Source organism: Pelecanus crispus, chromosome 5 (genome assembly GCF_030463565.1).
Source record: "Pelecanus crispus isolate bPelCri1 chromosome 5, bPelCri1.pri, whole genome shotgun sequence".
Lineage (NCBI taxonomy): Eukaryota > Metazoa > Chordata > Aves > Pelecaniformes > Pelecanidae > Pelecanus > Pelecanus crispus.
This window is the reverse complement of record NC_134647.1, coordinates 35,557,122-35,573,258: the sequence shown is the minus strand read 5'-3', so window position 1 is coordinate 35,573,258 and position 16,137 is coordinate 35,557,122. Positions and strand designations below refer to the sequence as shown.

At 39.5% G+C, this 16,137-nt stretch overlaps 1 protein-coding gene across 4 annotated transcripts in view; it reads left to right on the top strand.

Moving 5' to 3' along the window:
* Positions 1-16,137, top strand: part of MYO1B (myosin IB) — a 98,421-nt gene that overhangs the window by 13,411 nt on the left and 68,873 nt on the right. For all 4 annotated transcript variants that reach the window (XM_075710049.1, XM_075710047.1, XM_075710048.1 and 1 more), the window contains exon 2: positions 1,586-1,701. In XM_075710049.1, coding sequence (XP_075566164.1) covers positions 1,586-1,701 — 116 coding nt within the window. The remainder of the gene's footprint in view (positions 1-1,585; positions 1,702-16,137) is intronic.

Genomic DNA, 16,137 nt, shown 5'->3' with positions numbered 1-16,137 from the left:
TGTTTCATCCTGTGGGTAGTAAACACTACAAGGATGAACTATGAGAGTCTCTGGAAGCCTCATGCTACTTGTTTTATCACTGCAGTCTAGTTTGTTCAACTCTGTTTTAAATGGGACAGAAAATGCCATGTGAGTTCACAGCTTGCCTGTGCATATACGTGCTGTGGAAAATGGGAAATCTTGCACTCCCAGCTTTCTACTTAGGACCAAATTTGTTTAGCATTTAGCAGAAAATTGCTTGAGACATGAAAGTTAGATAGGGAAGGGTTGCAGCAATTAATATTTTTAATTTGTGACTGCAGCTCTGGAAGTAATTCAGTGCTCTGCTGAACCTGTCGGTAAGTAACTCGGGCTCCTTGTGCCTCTGTTCCCATTGAAAAATGCATATTACAGCACTTCCCTGTAAGAAAAATTGTGGGTAGAAGTCCACACTGTGATTGCAAGGTGCTAAGGTATCACTGCAAAGAACCCATTTAAAATCATAGATCTATGTAAAACCCATTGTTTTTCTTCTGTAGTTACTAGCAAATGTAATCCAAATAACGGGAACCTGTGGCTTTTGTGTACAGCCTTTACACCTCCCAGGGAGTCTCTGGTTAAAAAATCGTGTTTCACCAGGTGTTATTTATTTATTTCATGGTTGTGGAAAGAGATACCAAGCACTTGGGGTTTAATTAATCTTTGATCAGTATCTGCAGGCAGAGTGGAATGGGGTGTTGGCATTTTTTGCCACTTTGGTGTATTTGAATGCAGCCCTTGCAGCTGGAGGGGAGGTGTAGAGAGCTGCAAGGCACCCGGCAATAGGCTTGATGAAGGCAGGTTAATTGTGTCGTGTGCTGACGTGGTAATCATCGTGTACGGTATTGGTCTTCACTCAGCTTGGTGGTGAACGGGACCCAACAGAGTAAAACAATGCATTATTCCGTCTGCTTTCCAAGGGTAATGGCAAGTATGTTTACAAACTGGAAACAAAAATTACGCTTCGTGTCTGCTGAGGAACCGCGGCAGGACTTCGACTGACTTGAATCCTGACAGTAAATCTCTCCTTTGACAGAAACCTGTCAGAGGCTATTAGCCGCCAGGTTTCTTCCCTGTGAAGCTCTTCTGTGCCCAAGGCTTTGAAGAGATGGCATGAAGCCCCTCCTCAGGTGAGGGAGCGCAGTCCAACTCTGGCCTTGCCTTTACATGGTTTTCTATAAGTGCCCAAGGGCTGCAGCAAAGCTCGTATGACATTTGCCATGCAGATGGAGTTGGTTCTTCACGAACATCTGTGTCCTTTTCCCTTTCCCTCCCCCAACTGAATTAGTCACAGAAATATTGTATGATTGGGCTTTCTTCTAAAAAAAGTTCATAAGAGGCTTTCAGTTCTGTAGAAATTGCTACTTGGTAACCAACAGTGATTCTTGATAAAGATCTAAAAGGTGTTTCAGAGTGTATGTACATATTTATTCATTGCTACAATTAAGCTTCTTGTTTGTTTGTTTGTTTGTTTTTGCATAAGTATTAAATGGGAGAATAATATATAAGCAGCAAAAGTATGTTAAAAAGAAAAATCCATGATAATTTTTTTTTTTTCATTCAACAGACATACATTGGCAGTGTGGTGATATCAATAAACCCCTACAGATCTCTACCCATTTATACTCCAGAGAAAGTGGAAGAATACAGAAACCGAAACTTTTACGAACTCAGTCCTCACATGTAAGTACAGTGAAGAAGTTTTAGTTTTCATTCTGTCCTGAAACAGATGGTACCAGCTGTCTCTCTCATCAAAAGGTCTGTGTTGATTAAAACAAACAAAACAAAAAGTGCACCACCACTCCCCTGAAACGAATTCTTATTAGTTCATCTTTATTTTAAAGAGAAGTCAAGAAGAGTTACTCTTTCTGTTTCATGTAATTAGATCCTGGTATGTGCATTTCAGAACATTTTCCTGTAACTGTTAACAGTAGCTTTTATTACTTACTTTATTGTAAAGTAGTCTGTTTTCGAGGAAATCTGTTTCTTTCAAAGTCCAGATTGCCTTGTGAAAGCCTCTAGTTGTTAAAAATGTTTGAGTCATATAGTGTTAGTTTTGATATCTGAAACTTTTAATTTCTCTTTGCACAATGCAAAAAATGAAAAAACCCTCATGATGAATGCAGAAACATATTGGATATGTCTGAATGGTAACTGTAGGCAAATAAAAGCTTGGTCTCGTCTCCTCTGTGCTGGGTGGAAATGAGCCCATTCTAAGAGGGCAGCCAGAGTGCCATAAATATATAATGCAAATTTGAAGCCTGAAATATATAGTGTATGTATACAGACATACAATATTGCAAAATATGATTTGCATATGATGTAAATTCCAAGTCTAAATTTAGGAATAGAAGGCTGGGAAGTAGGTATAATCTCTTATTCTGACTTCCATTCACCTTCTGTAATTCCTCTACGGGGGTGCATGTTGCAAAGAAGTCAAAGGCCTTGCCTTGTGGTTATAGAGAACTGACACGACACATATTATTTGGGCCTGGTCAGAATTATTGAGAGTAATGGACCATGGTTAAGCCCTGTCCATAATAGGACAAGACTTTGATCACAGGTGTGAGTGGTATGGCTGAAAATGAGGTACCTTGTCTTCAAGGTCTGTGTGTTGCAGTAATCATTTTATCTTGTTAGACATCGTAGTGGTGAGATTAAAGCCAGCTGTTCCTCTCCTCTTCATCTGTAGCTTTTCCAGATACATTGGCTGAAATGCAGACAGCCAATTAATTGGATCGAATAAACTTCTGGTAGTTCTTGGCCCTCTAGGATCTGAACTCTGGCTATGTTCAGGTTTTCTTTCTTCACAGTTTTGTTTAGCAAGCACAATTGCTTGCTAAATTAACACAGTTGCTTGCTAAAAGAACTTTCTGCTCTGCTAACTTTGTTCAGCTGCATAAAATTTGCTGTCATATGATGGAGGATTTTCAAAATAAAATCTGGGAGTTACAGTTTATCTGACATTCTGAAAGTCAGTACTACATACTTGGTTACATGTTGAATCAAATACATAGGAATATATTGATCTCCACATTTTTCTGTCTCTCTTGAGGGATAGTTTTCCAGAATAGAAATGGTCAACAGTCATCCTTGTATGTGTTATGACAGCCTTAACTTGGTAGAAAAATGTTTCATAAACATTGTTCATCACTAATGACAATAATTGTATGGTCAGGCTGCCATCTCAGAGCAAGAACTTCTCGAGTCCAAACACTAGAAATCCGCTTTAAGAGCAGTAGTTTGAAGTGAGAAAATGTTGAATTTTAACTTATGTCAGGAGATCTCAACTGTGTGATAGTAGTGGATTTTTCTTGAAAGTTTGGATAGAGTGCCAAGTCACGAAAAGTGTAAGACAAATTAGTCTTGGACAGATATGATCTCTCCATAAGTTTTCTTTATTTGGTATTGCTTCTGTATGAAAATTCTGTCTTCCGACACCTGCTAAATAGACAACATATCTTTAAAAATACAAGATTACGAAATAATCTTGGTTATGGTTTCTTTCACAGATACAGTGTTTTCTTTTCAAACTGTAGAAACATCAGATGATCTTTCTTTATGGTGATCTTGCTTTCCTTCCTACCTGTCTACAGATGCTTATGAGAACTGCAGGGTCGAGAGAGTCACTTTTGCCTTTGCTAAAATTGGTAAACTTCTCATCATCCTTAAGATACTTTTAAAATATTGTAGGTGTATAAACTAAGTGCTATGTAGGCTGCCTTACACGATCTCTGACAAGCCTAAACAACTTTTCATCCCCTTTAATGTATAGTGCCTTGTGCTGTAGCCTAAGAATTGACGCCAGTCCAGTTGTTCACACTGTGAACATAGAGCTGGTACTTGAATGCTGGTTAATAGACCATGAGGTGAACTTACAGGGTGACCGTGTGGTCCTGCTGCAGCCAAGCCTAGGCTGATCACCAACAGCATGCTTGCCTACCATGCTGGTCAGTACAGGCCAAGAACTGAGTTTGGGACAGAGCCGGCATCATCCCAGCCCTGGAGCTTGCAGCTAATTCTAGGGTTGACTAATCTTGGGAGCAGCAGGCCACTGTTAAAAGCAGCATTCAGACATATCTGGGGAGATTGCTACACTTCCACAGAGACCTTGCAATCTTCAAGGTGTTTTTTTTTTTTTTTTTTTTTTTTAGCTGCTCAGGAATTTTAATGAAGAGGTGCTGTGAGACAAATTGCAATTTGTGGTATTTCTTCTGACGTGGGGGTAAAAAAACCCCACATTGATTTGTGGGGATGTACATCCTTATTTTTCTTTGATGTGTAAATCTCTGTTGAGCCATGGCCTCTTCAGAAGAACTGATTGTGGGTAAGCCCACTGTACTATTTAAGTGTGCTTTGGGAAAAGACTTTTGGTTCCTATTGTGTAATCCTGAGCAAAGCAAAACTCTTGACAGTTTATAAGGAAACAAATGCATGTGACCTAGAAAGTGTGTCTAGAAATAAAGATTATATATAATGTGTTTCTTATTTCAGCATCTCCTTTGTAGAAATAATCAATCTAATTTTGTTAATAGTGCTAGCTAGAAAAATGCAAACAATTTATTGCAAAAAATTTCTAGCAGTGGTTTGGTTTGAGATTCCTATAGAAACCAGGTCTGTATAGTGCCAAAAGTCTTCCATCAGAAATAAACGTGCTGTCACCTGTTGGCATGACAGCTCATATTCTCCAAGGTCTGTCATCTTGGAGAGAACCTTCAGATTTTAAGCGTTTCTGGAGCAGACTGCCATGGGACGTTCCCAGAGCTCCGTCTCTGTGTGGGAGCTCCTGGGAAATGAGGAATCTAAATCATGTTTTGCTTATTTTCCAGCAGTTTCATGTGACCTTCTGTCTATGCTCGAGGTACGTGCAAGTGTTTTGATGTGATGGATTCATATATGGAGGATGTGCTTGGGAATGCCAACTGTCCCAGTAGAATAGCAGGCTTGGTGAGCAAATTAAAATGGAAGGAAAAAGAGAGAGAAGTATATAATGGCATGGAAGAAATCCATACCTAGAGGTTTTTTTCCATATACAGTCATTGAAGGAAACATATATTCATGGGAGTGAAAGATCTGTTCACATGTTTTCTTAGCCCTAATCTGAAAGAGGAGGGGAGTGAACACCTAGTCATCTGCTCTGTGTTTCCTCAAGAGCATCTGTGAAAGTGACTGATGCTTTCAGTGATGCTAGTTAATACTTAATTGCAGGATTTGGGCAGCGTTGGGGTTGTTTGGTTGTTTGTTTGTTAGTTTTTTAAATGATCTTTGGAAACGAGAGTAAGGCCATGGACACATTTTGAATGGGCAGCCAAACTGAATTTCTGGGAGAAAGTTTCTGGTCAGGTGATTTTGGGTAGCGTTATACCTGGTAAAATGTGATCAAAGAGACTTTATTTTAATAGTTCATTCCTCTCTAAATACACCACTGTTGTTGTGGCACCATGTAATAAAGTGTTACTTTTCTAGGTCTCCTGGAATTGTTGTTGTCATAGTCTGTAGCTATTTGCATAGCTGTAATAGGAAGTTTACCAAGCTTTTTAATTGTTTTTTTTTCCTTTTTTTTTTTTTAATCTTGCTGGTTTTGTCTTCATCTGCAAGGCAGGATCAAGCTTGTCTCTGACTTGACAGGGCAGAGTGTGACATTTCAGTGTCCAAACAGTTTGCTGCTTGATTTGTGCAGTCCTTGCACTTCTGTTCTGCTCTATCAGTCGATGTAATGGCTGTTTTACTTACCTTGTGAGTAAGCTAGACATGAGAGGGAACCAAGTTGTCTATCTTGCTATTGACTTCCACCAGTGACAAAGGCAGCTGCTGGCATCTTTGAAGTGAAGGCAATAAGAAATAAATAGCTTATCGTACCATTTATTTTGAACCATCATGCTATATCACTTTCCTACTAGTACCAGATTTGCTTTAAGGGAATGCAGAGTAGGTGCTTTCTTGCATTTCCTATCTTAATGTCAGCTCCTGGCTACTAGCAGCTCTCTATCTCTGGGAGGTAGGGTGGCATGTGGCTTTTTGCTCCCCTTCATGTTCCGAAATGTCTTACCTGCTTGCTTTGGAAGAATCACGCATTATTTTAAGTTGAGGGACAAATAGAAAGTGGCAACTGTACTGCTAACGGCAAGCTACAAGCAACCAAGAGTTCAGAGTCAACGTGCATTTTTTTTAGGTACGCACTGGAGTATTTACGGTGAATAACTGGGACAGCAGGCAACCATGTGGAGAAGGCTTTTATCAGACATCTATTGCATTCCGCTTAGGCAATTTTGCTGTATATTTTATTCACTTGTTATTAGTTCTTTTAAGTCAAATATTTCTGAAGAGACAATAGTTTTGCATTAAAAGTTTTCAAATTTAGAGAGACTTAAACTTTTGCAGGCAACTCCTGAAAACCGGCTTGCCTTTATATAGGCTACAAGCACAAAGATATCAACCTGATGCCTATTAAAATGCAAGAATGAGGAACTTGTTAATGTTCCCCATTTCAATGATAATCATATTAATAATTATCAGGACATATCATTATTCTGTGGATATCTGCAATTACTCTGACAATAGATACAATTTGCTGTTTCCTTTTCAAGTTTTGAGCCAAGGTAAGCAGTGAATATAGAAGTTACATTTTTGCTTCTGGCTTTTTTTGCTGGTATTCTAGGATTGCACGTCTTTGGAAACACCAAGGTTACAGTAACTCTTTTTCCTCCTTGATTTAAAGCAAGTATTTTTGTCTGAATGCATGATAAAGACCCAGCTGTGAAGGATAGTTTTTGCGTATATGTAAAACTTAGCTTTTCTCCACAGGTAGCACAGTTTTAAGATACACAGTAGCTATATTTATTTGTTCAAGAAGGGGATGGTGGGGTGAGAGCCTGTGCCATAGTTTAGTGTCCTTCATTGCCCCAGTATATTTATTTTAACATTTCCTTTTCAGTTTGTCCTTTCCACGTCTTCATTTGCTTTCATTTTGGTTTTTTTTTTTTTTTTTTTTGGGCGGGGGGGGGGTGTTTTGTTTAAAATCTCCCCCTCCCGCCCCCAGTTTTGTTCACCTTGCAATATCGCCTTTTTACAGACCTCTTGTTCTTATTCTGAATAATAACTGACTTCTCCAGAGACTGTCTTTGGACTTGTTCATGTGGCTCAGCAGAGTGCCTCTTTCAGAAGAGATTTACAGTTGAGGGAAGATGATCACTTCAGAGGTTAGTTGGCAAAATTAAGTGTTGGGCAGGGAGGGGAACATCTATAGCTGACAGAAATAATAAATAGCAATTAGGGAGGATTGCCAGTACCTAATTGTTAAACCCATGCTCAGAATAAGTTGAAAGAAAGGCAGGGAGGGGGGAAAACCTACAGAGAATATTGAAGTCTTATTTTGGAAGAGGTCAGGCTTATTACTCTCTTAACCTCTACAGTGAGGCAGTACTGGATATGGTGTATCCATGAATGTAAATCCCTCAAGCGTATAGATGAAAAGACGATGAAGCATCACACTTGGTTCAGGAGTCAGAAGGACTTCATGCCTGAGAATAGCCTCTTCTATTGCAGGCTGCTGGCATATCACCCATGGGATGCAGTTTCCTAAATTTTACGCTTGGTAGGAGACCTCAGAAGTCCTTCTGAGAAAACAGAGTTTTGAGGAAGACAGTTGAGATGTGGCCATATTGAAATGGCCATCTGATTCTCTGAAGAGCATTTGGGAAGTGATTTGTGAACTTGAAAGCGTAGGGTATAAAGCAAGGTTTCTCTCACATGCAACAATAAATTTAGCTTTTTCCTGAAATTTGAGCAGGGCTATTTTAGTTGGTTTGGATAGCACATAATGCAGTCATCTCACCCTAGTGCTTCAGAGGTGAATATAGTCTTACTGACAAGAACAGTAGTTGCTTGTTTGCTGCCGGTATTAGATTGCATGAAATTTTGTAATAATGCATAATAATACAGGAACTGATATATAGCAGGACATGCAGTTGTAAGGAGGCTCAAAAAAATGCACCCAACACCCAAGAAGTATAAAAATCCTGGAAAAGGGGTGTATAGATGAATGTTGTGCTTTATTTTAATTTTTAAAATGGTCTGGAGTGACATTTAGGCTGGATTCCAAAGTTCACTGGAATGAGCCTTTCCGTCGGTCCTCTAAGTAGCGCTGACTAAATTAAGAAATGCGAAGGCCCTTTAAATTCTTTGTGTATGACACTGGTGCTGTCATTCTTCTGCAAGTGTCCAGGACATGGGATTCCCAGCATGAAAACGTACGATACTGTGTGTAGCCGCAGAGCTGTAACACAGGTGGGGTGGAGCTGCCTGTACACAGGCTCACCCAGACATCAGGTGGTGGGGTGGGGTGGAGTCCAGGTGGATTTTTGTGCTGTTGTGGCAGCTAAACACTTCCTAGGCTAGGAATATAAAGTATATAAAGACTACGGGGGATATAAAAAACATCAAGATAAAACCGTCTCCCAAAATACCCCAGGAGGCAGAGAGGAATCTGCCTCTGGTTTCACCCTCCAGCATCTTTCTGTCTCTCAGAAGCTACAGCAGCATATACTGCCACGACAAAATTATTCAAAAGCACCGAATCCACTGGCTCACAAACAATTTTGGTCTCCGCAGCCATCCCAGCTGGCAGTACTGTCAGTCACAGCTCCTGAAGTCCTGCTGCCAGAGGCCTCCCTCTCTGGGCAGGACCCACCTGCCTCCAGTAGAGCCTGCTCATCCATCAGTTTCTCATTTGGAGAGCTGTGTGTGGCCCTGGAGGATTAAAAAAAAAAAAAAAAAAAAAATTCACGTGTCCAGTGAACGTTTTGAAGCAGCTTGCAAAAAACGCAAGAATCGGGTACCTTTAAAACGTAGTGAGCTTGTAAGGGAAACACTTAACTTGAGATCTGTTCCAGATGCTTCTGTAACTCTGTAATTGTCGTCATGGTGTATGAAGGAAAATAATCTTGGGACATCCTTCATGAATTAACTGCTGGCTTAGAGCCGCAACAAAATAACTTTGTTTTCAGAACTGTTTTCAAATATTTACTCATACCTCTGTACACAGCATACTTCAACATTTTACTTCAGTCATATTGGGGATTGAGAATCAAATGTTTTTAGTTATCTGTAACAATCTCTTTCTCTTCTTTTTTTTGCCCGTGAGTCTATTTGTTAATGTCTGTGCTTATTTGTAAGCACAAAAAGTTTAGGATTTGGCTAGATTCTTAGAGCAAAGATAATTTAAAAATAAAAAAAAGGGGGGGAAAAGAAAGCTTTAATACGTTGGATAGTTGGAGATGTGTGTTAATGCTCCAGTAGTCTAAACTAATGGTAACTTTTTTGCCAGATCCCATTTCTCTCATTTTCCTGGAACTGGAATGTTCTGGCTAGCATTCAAATTATGCCATTGATCTTTTTATGACACAAAATGCTGAGAATTTTCTTTAATTAATTCACATTGTCACATAAAGTAGAATCCCTCTAATTCACACAAGGCTTGGGAATCCATTCAGTTTGACTGAATTTTTGTGAATGAAGTGAGCACTTAACTAAATAAAGGAAAGGACCTGCAGTAATTTTTCAGTTTTGTAATGTACTTCTCCAAATTTGTCAATACATAACTGCTCTTGGTCTATTCTCAACGTTTCAAATAGTTCTTCCAGCTCTTCATTTGTACATCTAGGATCTAGGCTAGAAATAAGATTAGCCTCTTTGTGCTGCTTAACAAAATAAGGTTCTTCTGATTAGAAAATTGACTGTGTTATGAGAAGACTGGGAAATAAAAGCTTTTTTAAACACTTCATGTGGCTTTAAATATTACTTTATTTTTAGAAAAGGATCCGATAGCTTAATTTTTCTTTTCATTAGAATTTTGGGACTTTTTGCACACTGGGAAGTACTTAAAAGGAGACACTGCTGTGTTAGGCTTCTTAAATGCAGACTGAAAACTAAGGGCAGGTAGAGACCCTGTCAGAAATGACAGCAATCCCATTTTATACATTGTGTGTACGTGGACCAGAATTTCATTATGCCTTTCCTGAATTGGCAGCATGGTTCTCTCTTAAGAACTGGGATTTCAAATTGCAATTAAGAACAGCTGTCGTCCTTTCATTGGAAGTGTCTCATTGTGTTTAATGGTCGTCTTTTTTTTTCTTTTTATAGCAATTTATAACACACCAGGAAATGCCCATCTGCTATGCTAGAAGCCTTTGTCATGATTTTAGGTATAGCATAAACAAGGCTAATGTTTAAAGCCTTAAAGAAGCTTCAGTAAAATTCCAGCTCTTGTACCACCTTTAGAGGCAGAACATTTTCCACTGAATTTCTTTTTATTGGCAACTGAATTCTTCAACTCTGGGTACATCATAGTTAATTTAGTTTGGGTTATGAAAGATAAACTTTTTCATGTTATGAATCAGGAAATACTCAGTCTTAATATTTACTGTCTAGCACACTGAATAATCTTTTACTTATGTTTTGAATAGATAAGAGAGCTGGGACTGGGGTTTACAAACAAAGGTCTGAACTACAAAGACAGTTTAATTGTGGTCATTTCAGTAAATTAGTTAAAATCTGCATTTTTCTTGTATACACAGTTTCCTTTTATATAACACAAAAATTATTTTTTAGTTGCTAAACCTTGTGGAGTTCAAACTGCAACTGATCGTAATTACTCCAAGATGATTCTTAGTGAGCATGTATCCACAGGACCAAAAAAAATGTGTGCAGTTGACATCCTCCTTGAGTATCAGCAGACAAACCAAGGACGTAGATGAAATACATTGTCCCTGGAAATAGTCCATGTGGGTTGAACTAAAGCCTAGTGTTTGAGCAATCTGAAGAAGGCTTTTCATTTCTTGCTTTGACTATTCATGGAAAGAAAATTTTGGATATATATCCACAAATCTCATGCACAAACTTGAGCAAATGCCATTTTATAGAAGAAGCTGAGAAGCTTCTTCTGAGAAGCTATAGAGAAGCTGAGATAAGCTTTAGTGCCTACTTTGTCCAGGGGTTCATGAGAGGTACTTTATTTGGAAAAGAGAGCTGGGAGGCAAAGAATAAGTTATGTAAGGCTTCTTAACTTCTTAACAAACTACTTGGTTTGTTAAGAGGGCTTAAGAGTTACTTGCAAAATTAAAAAATTCAGTGACTCCTCCAGTAAAGTAGCAACATACCTATCTAATTACATAGTGTTGACATTGCCCATCAGATGTTTTCCAGATAATTGAATTACTTTTATGTGCAGTTTTGCCACTCTTGTCTCTGATAAACTTGCAGGCAGCTGCACGCTAGCTTTTGTGTTACAGAGCCTAGATTTCAAATCTGGTGATTAACAACTTTAGCTTACAAATAGCTATAAGGATGTGATAATACACCTATTTCTCCAGCATTGTAATATGAATTTGGTGGGGTGCTCGGCACTTTTTCTGGTGGCACACTGTTGCCTTCCATTGCAGTCTATTGCACTAACGTGTGGCTGACATTTCTTTACCCATCTCACCAGGCAGAGCTATAAAGTCACTCCAAGATTCATCTTTTTATGTGAGATGTTGTAGCTCTTAGGTACATGCAGCATACTAGAGTTTAGTTGTGCTACAGTATGCTATTGTCCTGTGAGATGAGACCTTTGAATGTGTGTCCCTTTCTATGAAATGAGTATGTGAAACTGGGCGCCTCACTTCACTGTTCCTCTTCCCCTGAGTACTGGAACATGTTTAATTACTTTAGAATAAAGGAATAAATTTATTTTTCATTTTCCAGTTAGCAGAGTGGAGCAAGCTTGTCTGAGAGAATTGCTACTTTTGCAATAAAATTATTTGCAACGAGAGAAGTCCCCGCATGAGCATGTGGTAGCAATGCAGACTTATTGTGGAAGCCAAAACTTGACTTGCTGTATCTCTGTTCTCACTGCATCAGGTGGAAATTACTTATTTCCACCTTCTGACTTCAGGGTGATGCTTCTTAGGGCTGCAGATAAAAGCAGGGTTTTCTTTTTGCGAAGCGAGAGCACATTTTTTGGCAACAACATGGAACACTGCCTGTTTGCTCAGTATTTTCCCATGTGAAATCATAAGAGCAGCTCTCCCCAGTCTGCCTCAGGAAAACCCCGCACCCAGTATAGCCCTATTGTGGTTTCATTTGCTAGATCTGTTTTGGTTTCATTTGCTAGATCAAGAAGTCGGTGGCATTTTTACATGGAGCATCTGTGCTCTGCTGCTGATTTGGACAAGCTCAAACTATAAGGCCCAAGGATACATCCTACTTCAAAAATAAATTAAAAAAGAAAAGGAAAAAAAGCAACTAACAGTATATTCCCATCTGTACAGGAAAAGCCAAGCTGTAGTGATCATCGCTCCTCTAACAGGATTATAGTCTTAAGTATTTCACTTAACTGTGTTCTGGGCGTGTTTCTTCTGAAATAGCTATGGATAATTGTAAGGACCGTGTGTTTAGCCACGATCAGTGTTTTAAAAATGGGAAATAATTGTTTCTCAGTGTTTTATTTTGATGGAATATGTATTATACTTAGCCACCTAAGTCAACGTGAATCACAGTTTTATTGGAGGAGTTCACTTTTAGCATGCTATTCACATGGTGAAGCAGCATACTCAAAGCATGTCTTGTTCTGCAGAAAAAGATTTCTTTTATGTAAAATTCAGTTGAAGCTGACATGATCTGAACAGGTGTGTTTGACTAGTAAACTTCCCTAATTTTCAGACACATGCTGTATTAGGTACAGAAACTAATTCAATTTTCTGTAAAATATTGAGAGTCTGAATATTTCACCGCAGAAAGGGAATGACTGTTTTTTCTTGCTCCCCCTTTTCCTCCCTGTCTCACCAGCCCTTCATTTCCAAATATATGCAAGAGTTCAGAGGTGCAATTCAGACCTGTTAGTATGTAGATGAAATAGTAAACTGGGATTTTAAAAAAGTTTGTGTCCTCTAGTTAAACTCTGACAGAAGCCAAGCATGGAAAATCAGTTTGTACCTCTCTTTCCTTACCGTCCCCTTCAGCTGTCTGACCCCTTGATATTCCATTTAAACTGGGGAACACGCTTGTTAATGGAATTAATCCTAAGTTTTACAAAGCCAACCTCAGGGACTGCAATGCTTCAGAAGGTCCACGGAGAAATGTGGGTCTCTTGCCACCAGCATTTCTGGTGTGCCATGGAACTGCTTCCCTTGCAGGTGACCACGTGCTTTTTTAGTGCAGTCAGGCTGGCAGTTCAAGGAAAAGTCTGGAGCTTCTTACAGAAAATATGGCTACCAAAAAGGTTCAGCATATACTTTTGCAGTAAACCCACTGAGTGTAAGGAGTTGGCTGGTTTTGGCAGTCATTAAATCAAACGTGCAAGTGCTGATTTATCCTATGAAATAAACTACATCTAATTAAATAAGTTTTTAAATAAATGAATAGAAAACACTTCTTGTACTTCCCTTCAAGGATATCATGGCCCAGTAAAATTATTTTTTTTTGTAAACAGAAATGCCTTTTCCCCCAGGAAACACAAAATCCTTGCAGTGCACGTTACAGCAAACTGACTTGCTGTAGGTCTGCAAGAGGCCAACCTGTGTCCTCCTGTGTGAGCATGTGGAAGGTGGTTGGCTGCCTTGGGTAGCGCAGCCCGGTATGTGGGGTGAGAGATTGTTTGGGTTACAAATTCATCTTGTTAATGCTGTGCCATGGAAATGGGAGTTACTCGTTCATGCTGGACCCACGGGCTGAGTATTAGTATGGGTGAGGAGGTGATGGTTACGTGGCATCCAGCTGGCTGATGTAATTTCAAGGAATGGGACTAGACAAGGGGGAATCCAAGCCAAGATGCTCTTCTGAAAAGCTCATGACATGGACATCCCCCGCCTTGGCTTATGTGCATATTCACTTCAGCTGACAACAAGAACCTGCTCCAAATAAGAGTTCACTGTTTTAATTCCCTTCTTTCGGCAAACCAAGTCACGAGTTATACCTGTTGTTTGTCTGCAGCTGCAGGTGTTTATGGTGTGTACAGCTGGTGCTGGTCCACATTAGTTCAATTTGGTATGCCCTAGTGGGCTTTCCATGGTTAACATGTTATCAGGACAGGAGATGGACCTGTTGGCTTGGTTATCTGCAGCACCAAAGCTCTGCCCACTGCTGCACTCTTCCATCATATTACATTACTTTGGAGGACCCAACCTTGAACCCATGCCCAGGTCACTCTCCTGACAGTCTGCGGGGCATATTTCACTGCCAGCTTACAGGACCGAGCTGTTGAATGTGATGTGGACATACTTACTGGGGCTGATAGTGTTTGCTAAAATTTAGAGAGAGAATTTATTTTGTAGTCTAGATTAGAAAGTGGCACGGTCATCCTCAGCTTCAGAGATCCTGTCTTCCACCGGCTGAGGGAAAATAATGCAACAGCTGGGTCATAGGCTCCTGGTAAAAGGCGTTTCTTGTTTTCCGTCGTACTAATGTGCAGCTCTAAACGGATGCTTTAGATGTTGAAACAGGCAGAAAATCATAGGCTGCGTTTTTGGCTTTTGTGTACAGTGCTGGGGAAAGACCACTGTTGGTTTTCAAAAAATTACATTTTTTTTTGACTGTCAGTCAGTAAAAAGGAAGTGATCAAAATCGATAAAGCCTCCCGCTCTTTGCTTGGAGGGGAGCTGTGTGCTGTCGTGAGAGAGGGAAAAGGATTGGGGATGGATTGGGCTGCGGTGAGCTGAGAGGTTGTGCAGGCATGGTATTTGGGCAAGGAGCATTGGCTGGACCTCTCTGTAGGAAGGTTTTGAGGCGAAGTCCATTGGACACATGTGAAATCTGCTTCATCCTGAGAAAGACAAGGTTTTCAGAAAGAACATTTTCTTCTTTTTGTCCAGACCTCAGAATATTGGCCTGAATCAACTCTTCTGCTAAACCTGCAGTGTGTATATGAGCATCAGAGGGTATATGATATTCCCAGCCTACTGGAACAGAAAATAAATCTCTGGCTTAATATTAGGCTGTGTTTTAAAGTATTTTACTCGTGAAAATCAAGAGTGGCTTTGTCTGTCCTCTTTGCCCTCCCTTCCCCTCTATCCCTTTCCTTCCATAAATTATGGCTGCTTCTTACAAATCAAATGGGTTGATTTACGCCGCTTTGGGCTTCATTCTGCATCTAATAACGTCACAGTTGCTAATGTGAATAACAAAGTAGGGAAGCGTATGCAGGAGGTACCCTTCTGCTGTGTATATTAGCCACATAGTATTGTTGATAAAACAGGTTTCTGTGCTCACCAGGAAAATAAAATTGGAGAATATGAATAGGAGAAAAGACTTTCCATCTGTCTTAGCACACCTCTTTATCCTGGTGTTTAAACTTGTTTTATTTTGTTCCTGATTGGTGTTTTTCAAAGAACAGCTGCTTGCCTGTGAAGGTCTGTCCTAGCTGATGCTCCATCAATTTAGCTGTTACTTTATTCACTCCAATGGCAGGCTAATCAAGCTTTTCTTTTCAAGTGTGTCAAAGTGCTGAACATGAGACAGTTTGTAATTATGGAAAATGGGAGTTCACTTTTTATCCTTAGGGCAATTAGATTAAATGATTCTGCACTATGAGCTAATACTATAAATAATCTCTTATGGTTGTTTTTCCTGAATGGTGAATTTTCCACTGAGTTTCAATGGGTGGGGGGAACGTATATAGCAAATAGTGATGATTTACGATGTAAAGCCTCAAAGCACTGTATCAAATGTGCTTCTGCTGTTCCTAGCTCAGTTTGTTAAGAATTTTTATACCCAAGCAAACTGTGATTCTGATGTTTTCCCACTGCACGTTGTGAGAGGAGGAAATAATTTTTTTTTGCTGTTACCCTGTTACTGAGCACTTCTATGCATTCAGAAAGAAAAGGAAGGAACTGAAGTGATGCTCTCAATTAAACTTGAAAGAAATAATATAAATTACATTTTTATGCAAAATTTACATTAAAAATGTATGTACAATTTACATTTTACTGCTGTTCTTTTTAGTCTAGCATAGTGTATAGTCTTTGATAAGCACTGACTTCTCGTATGCTGCCGGTGTGTTTAGACACAGTTGAGCTGAAAGCAGGGCTCTGCTTCACGAGGAATTGGGACGGTCAAGAAGAGAGGTTTTCTTAATTTACTTTGAAA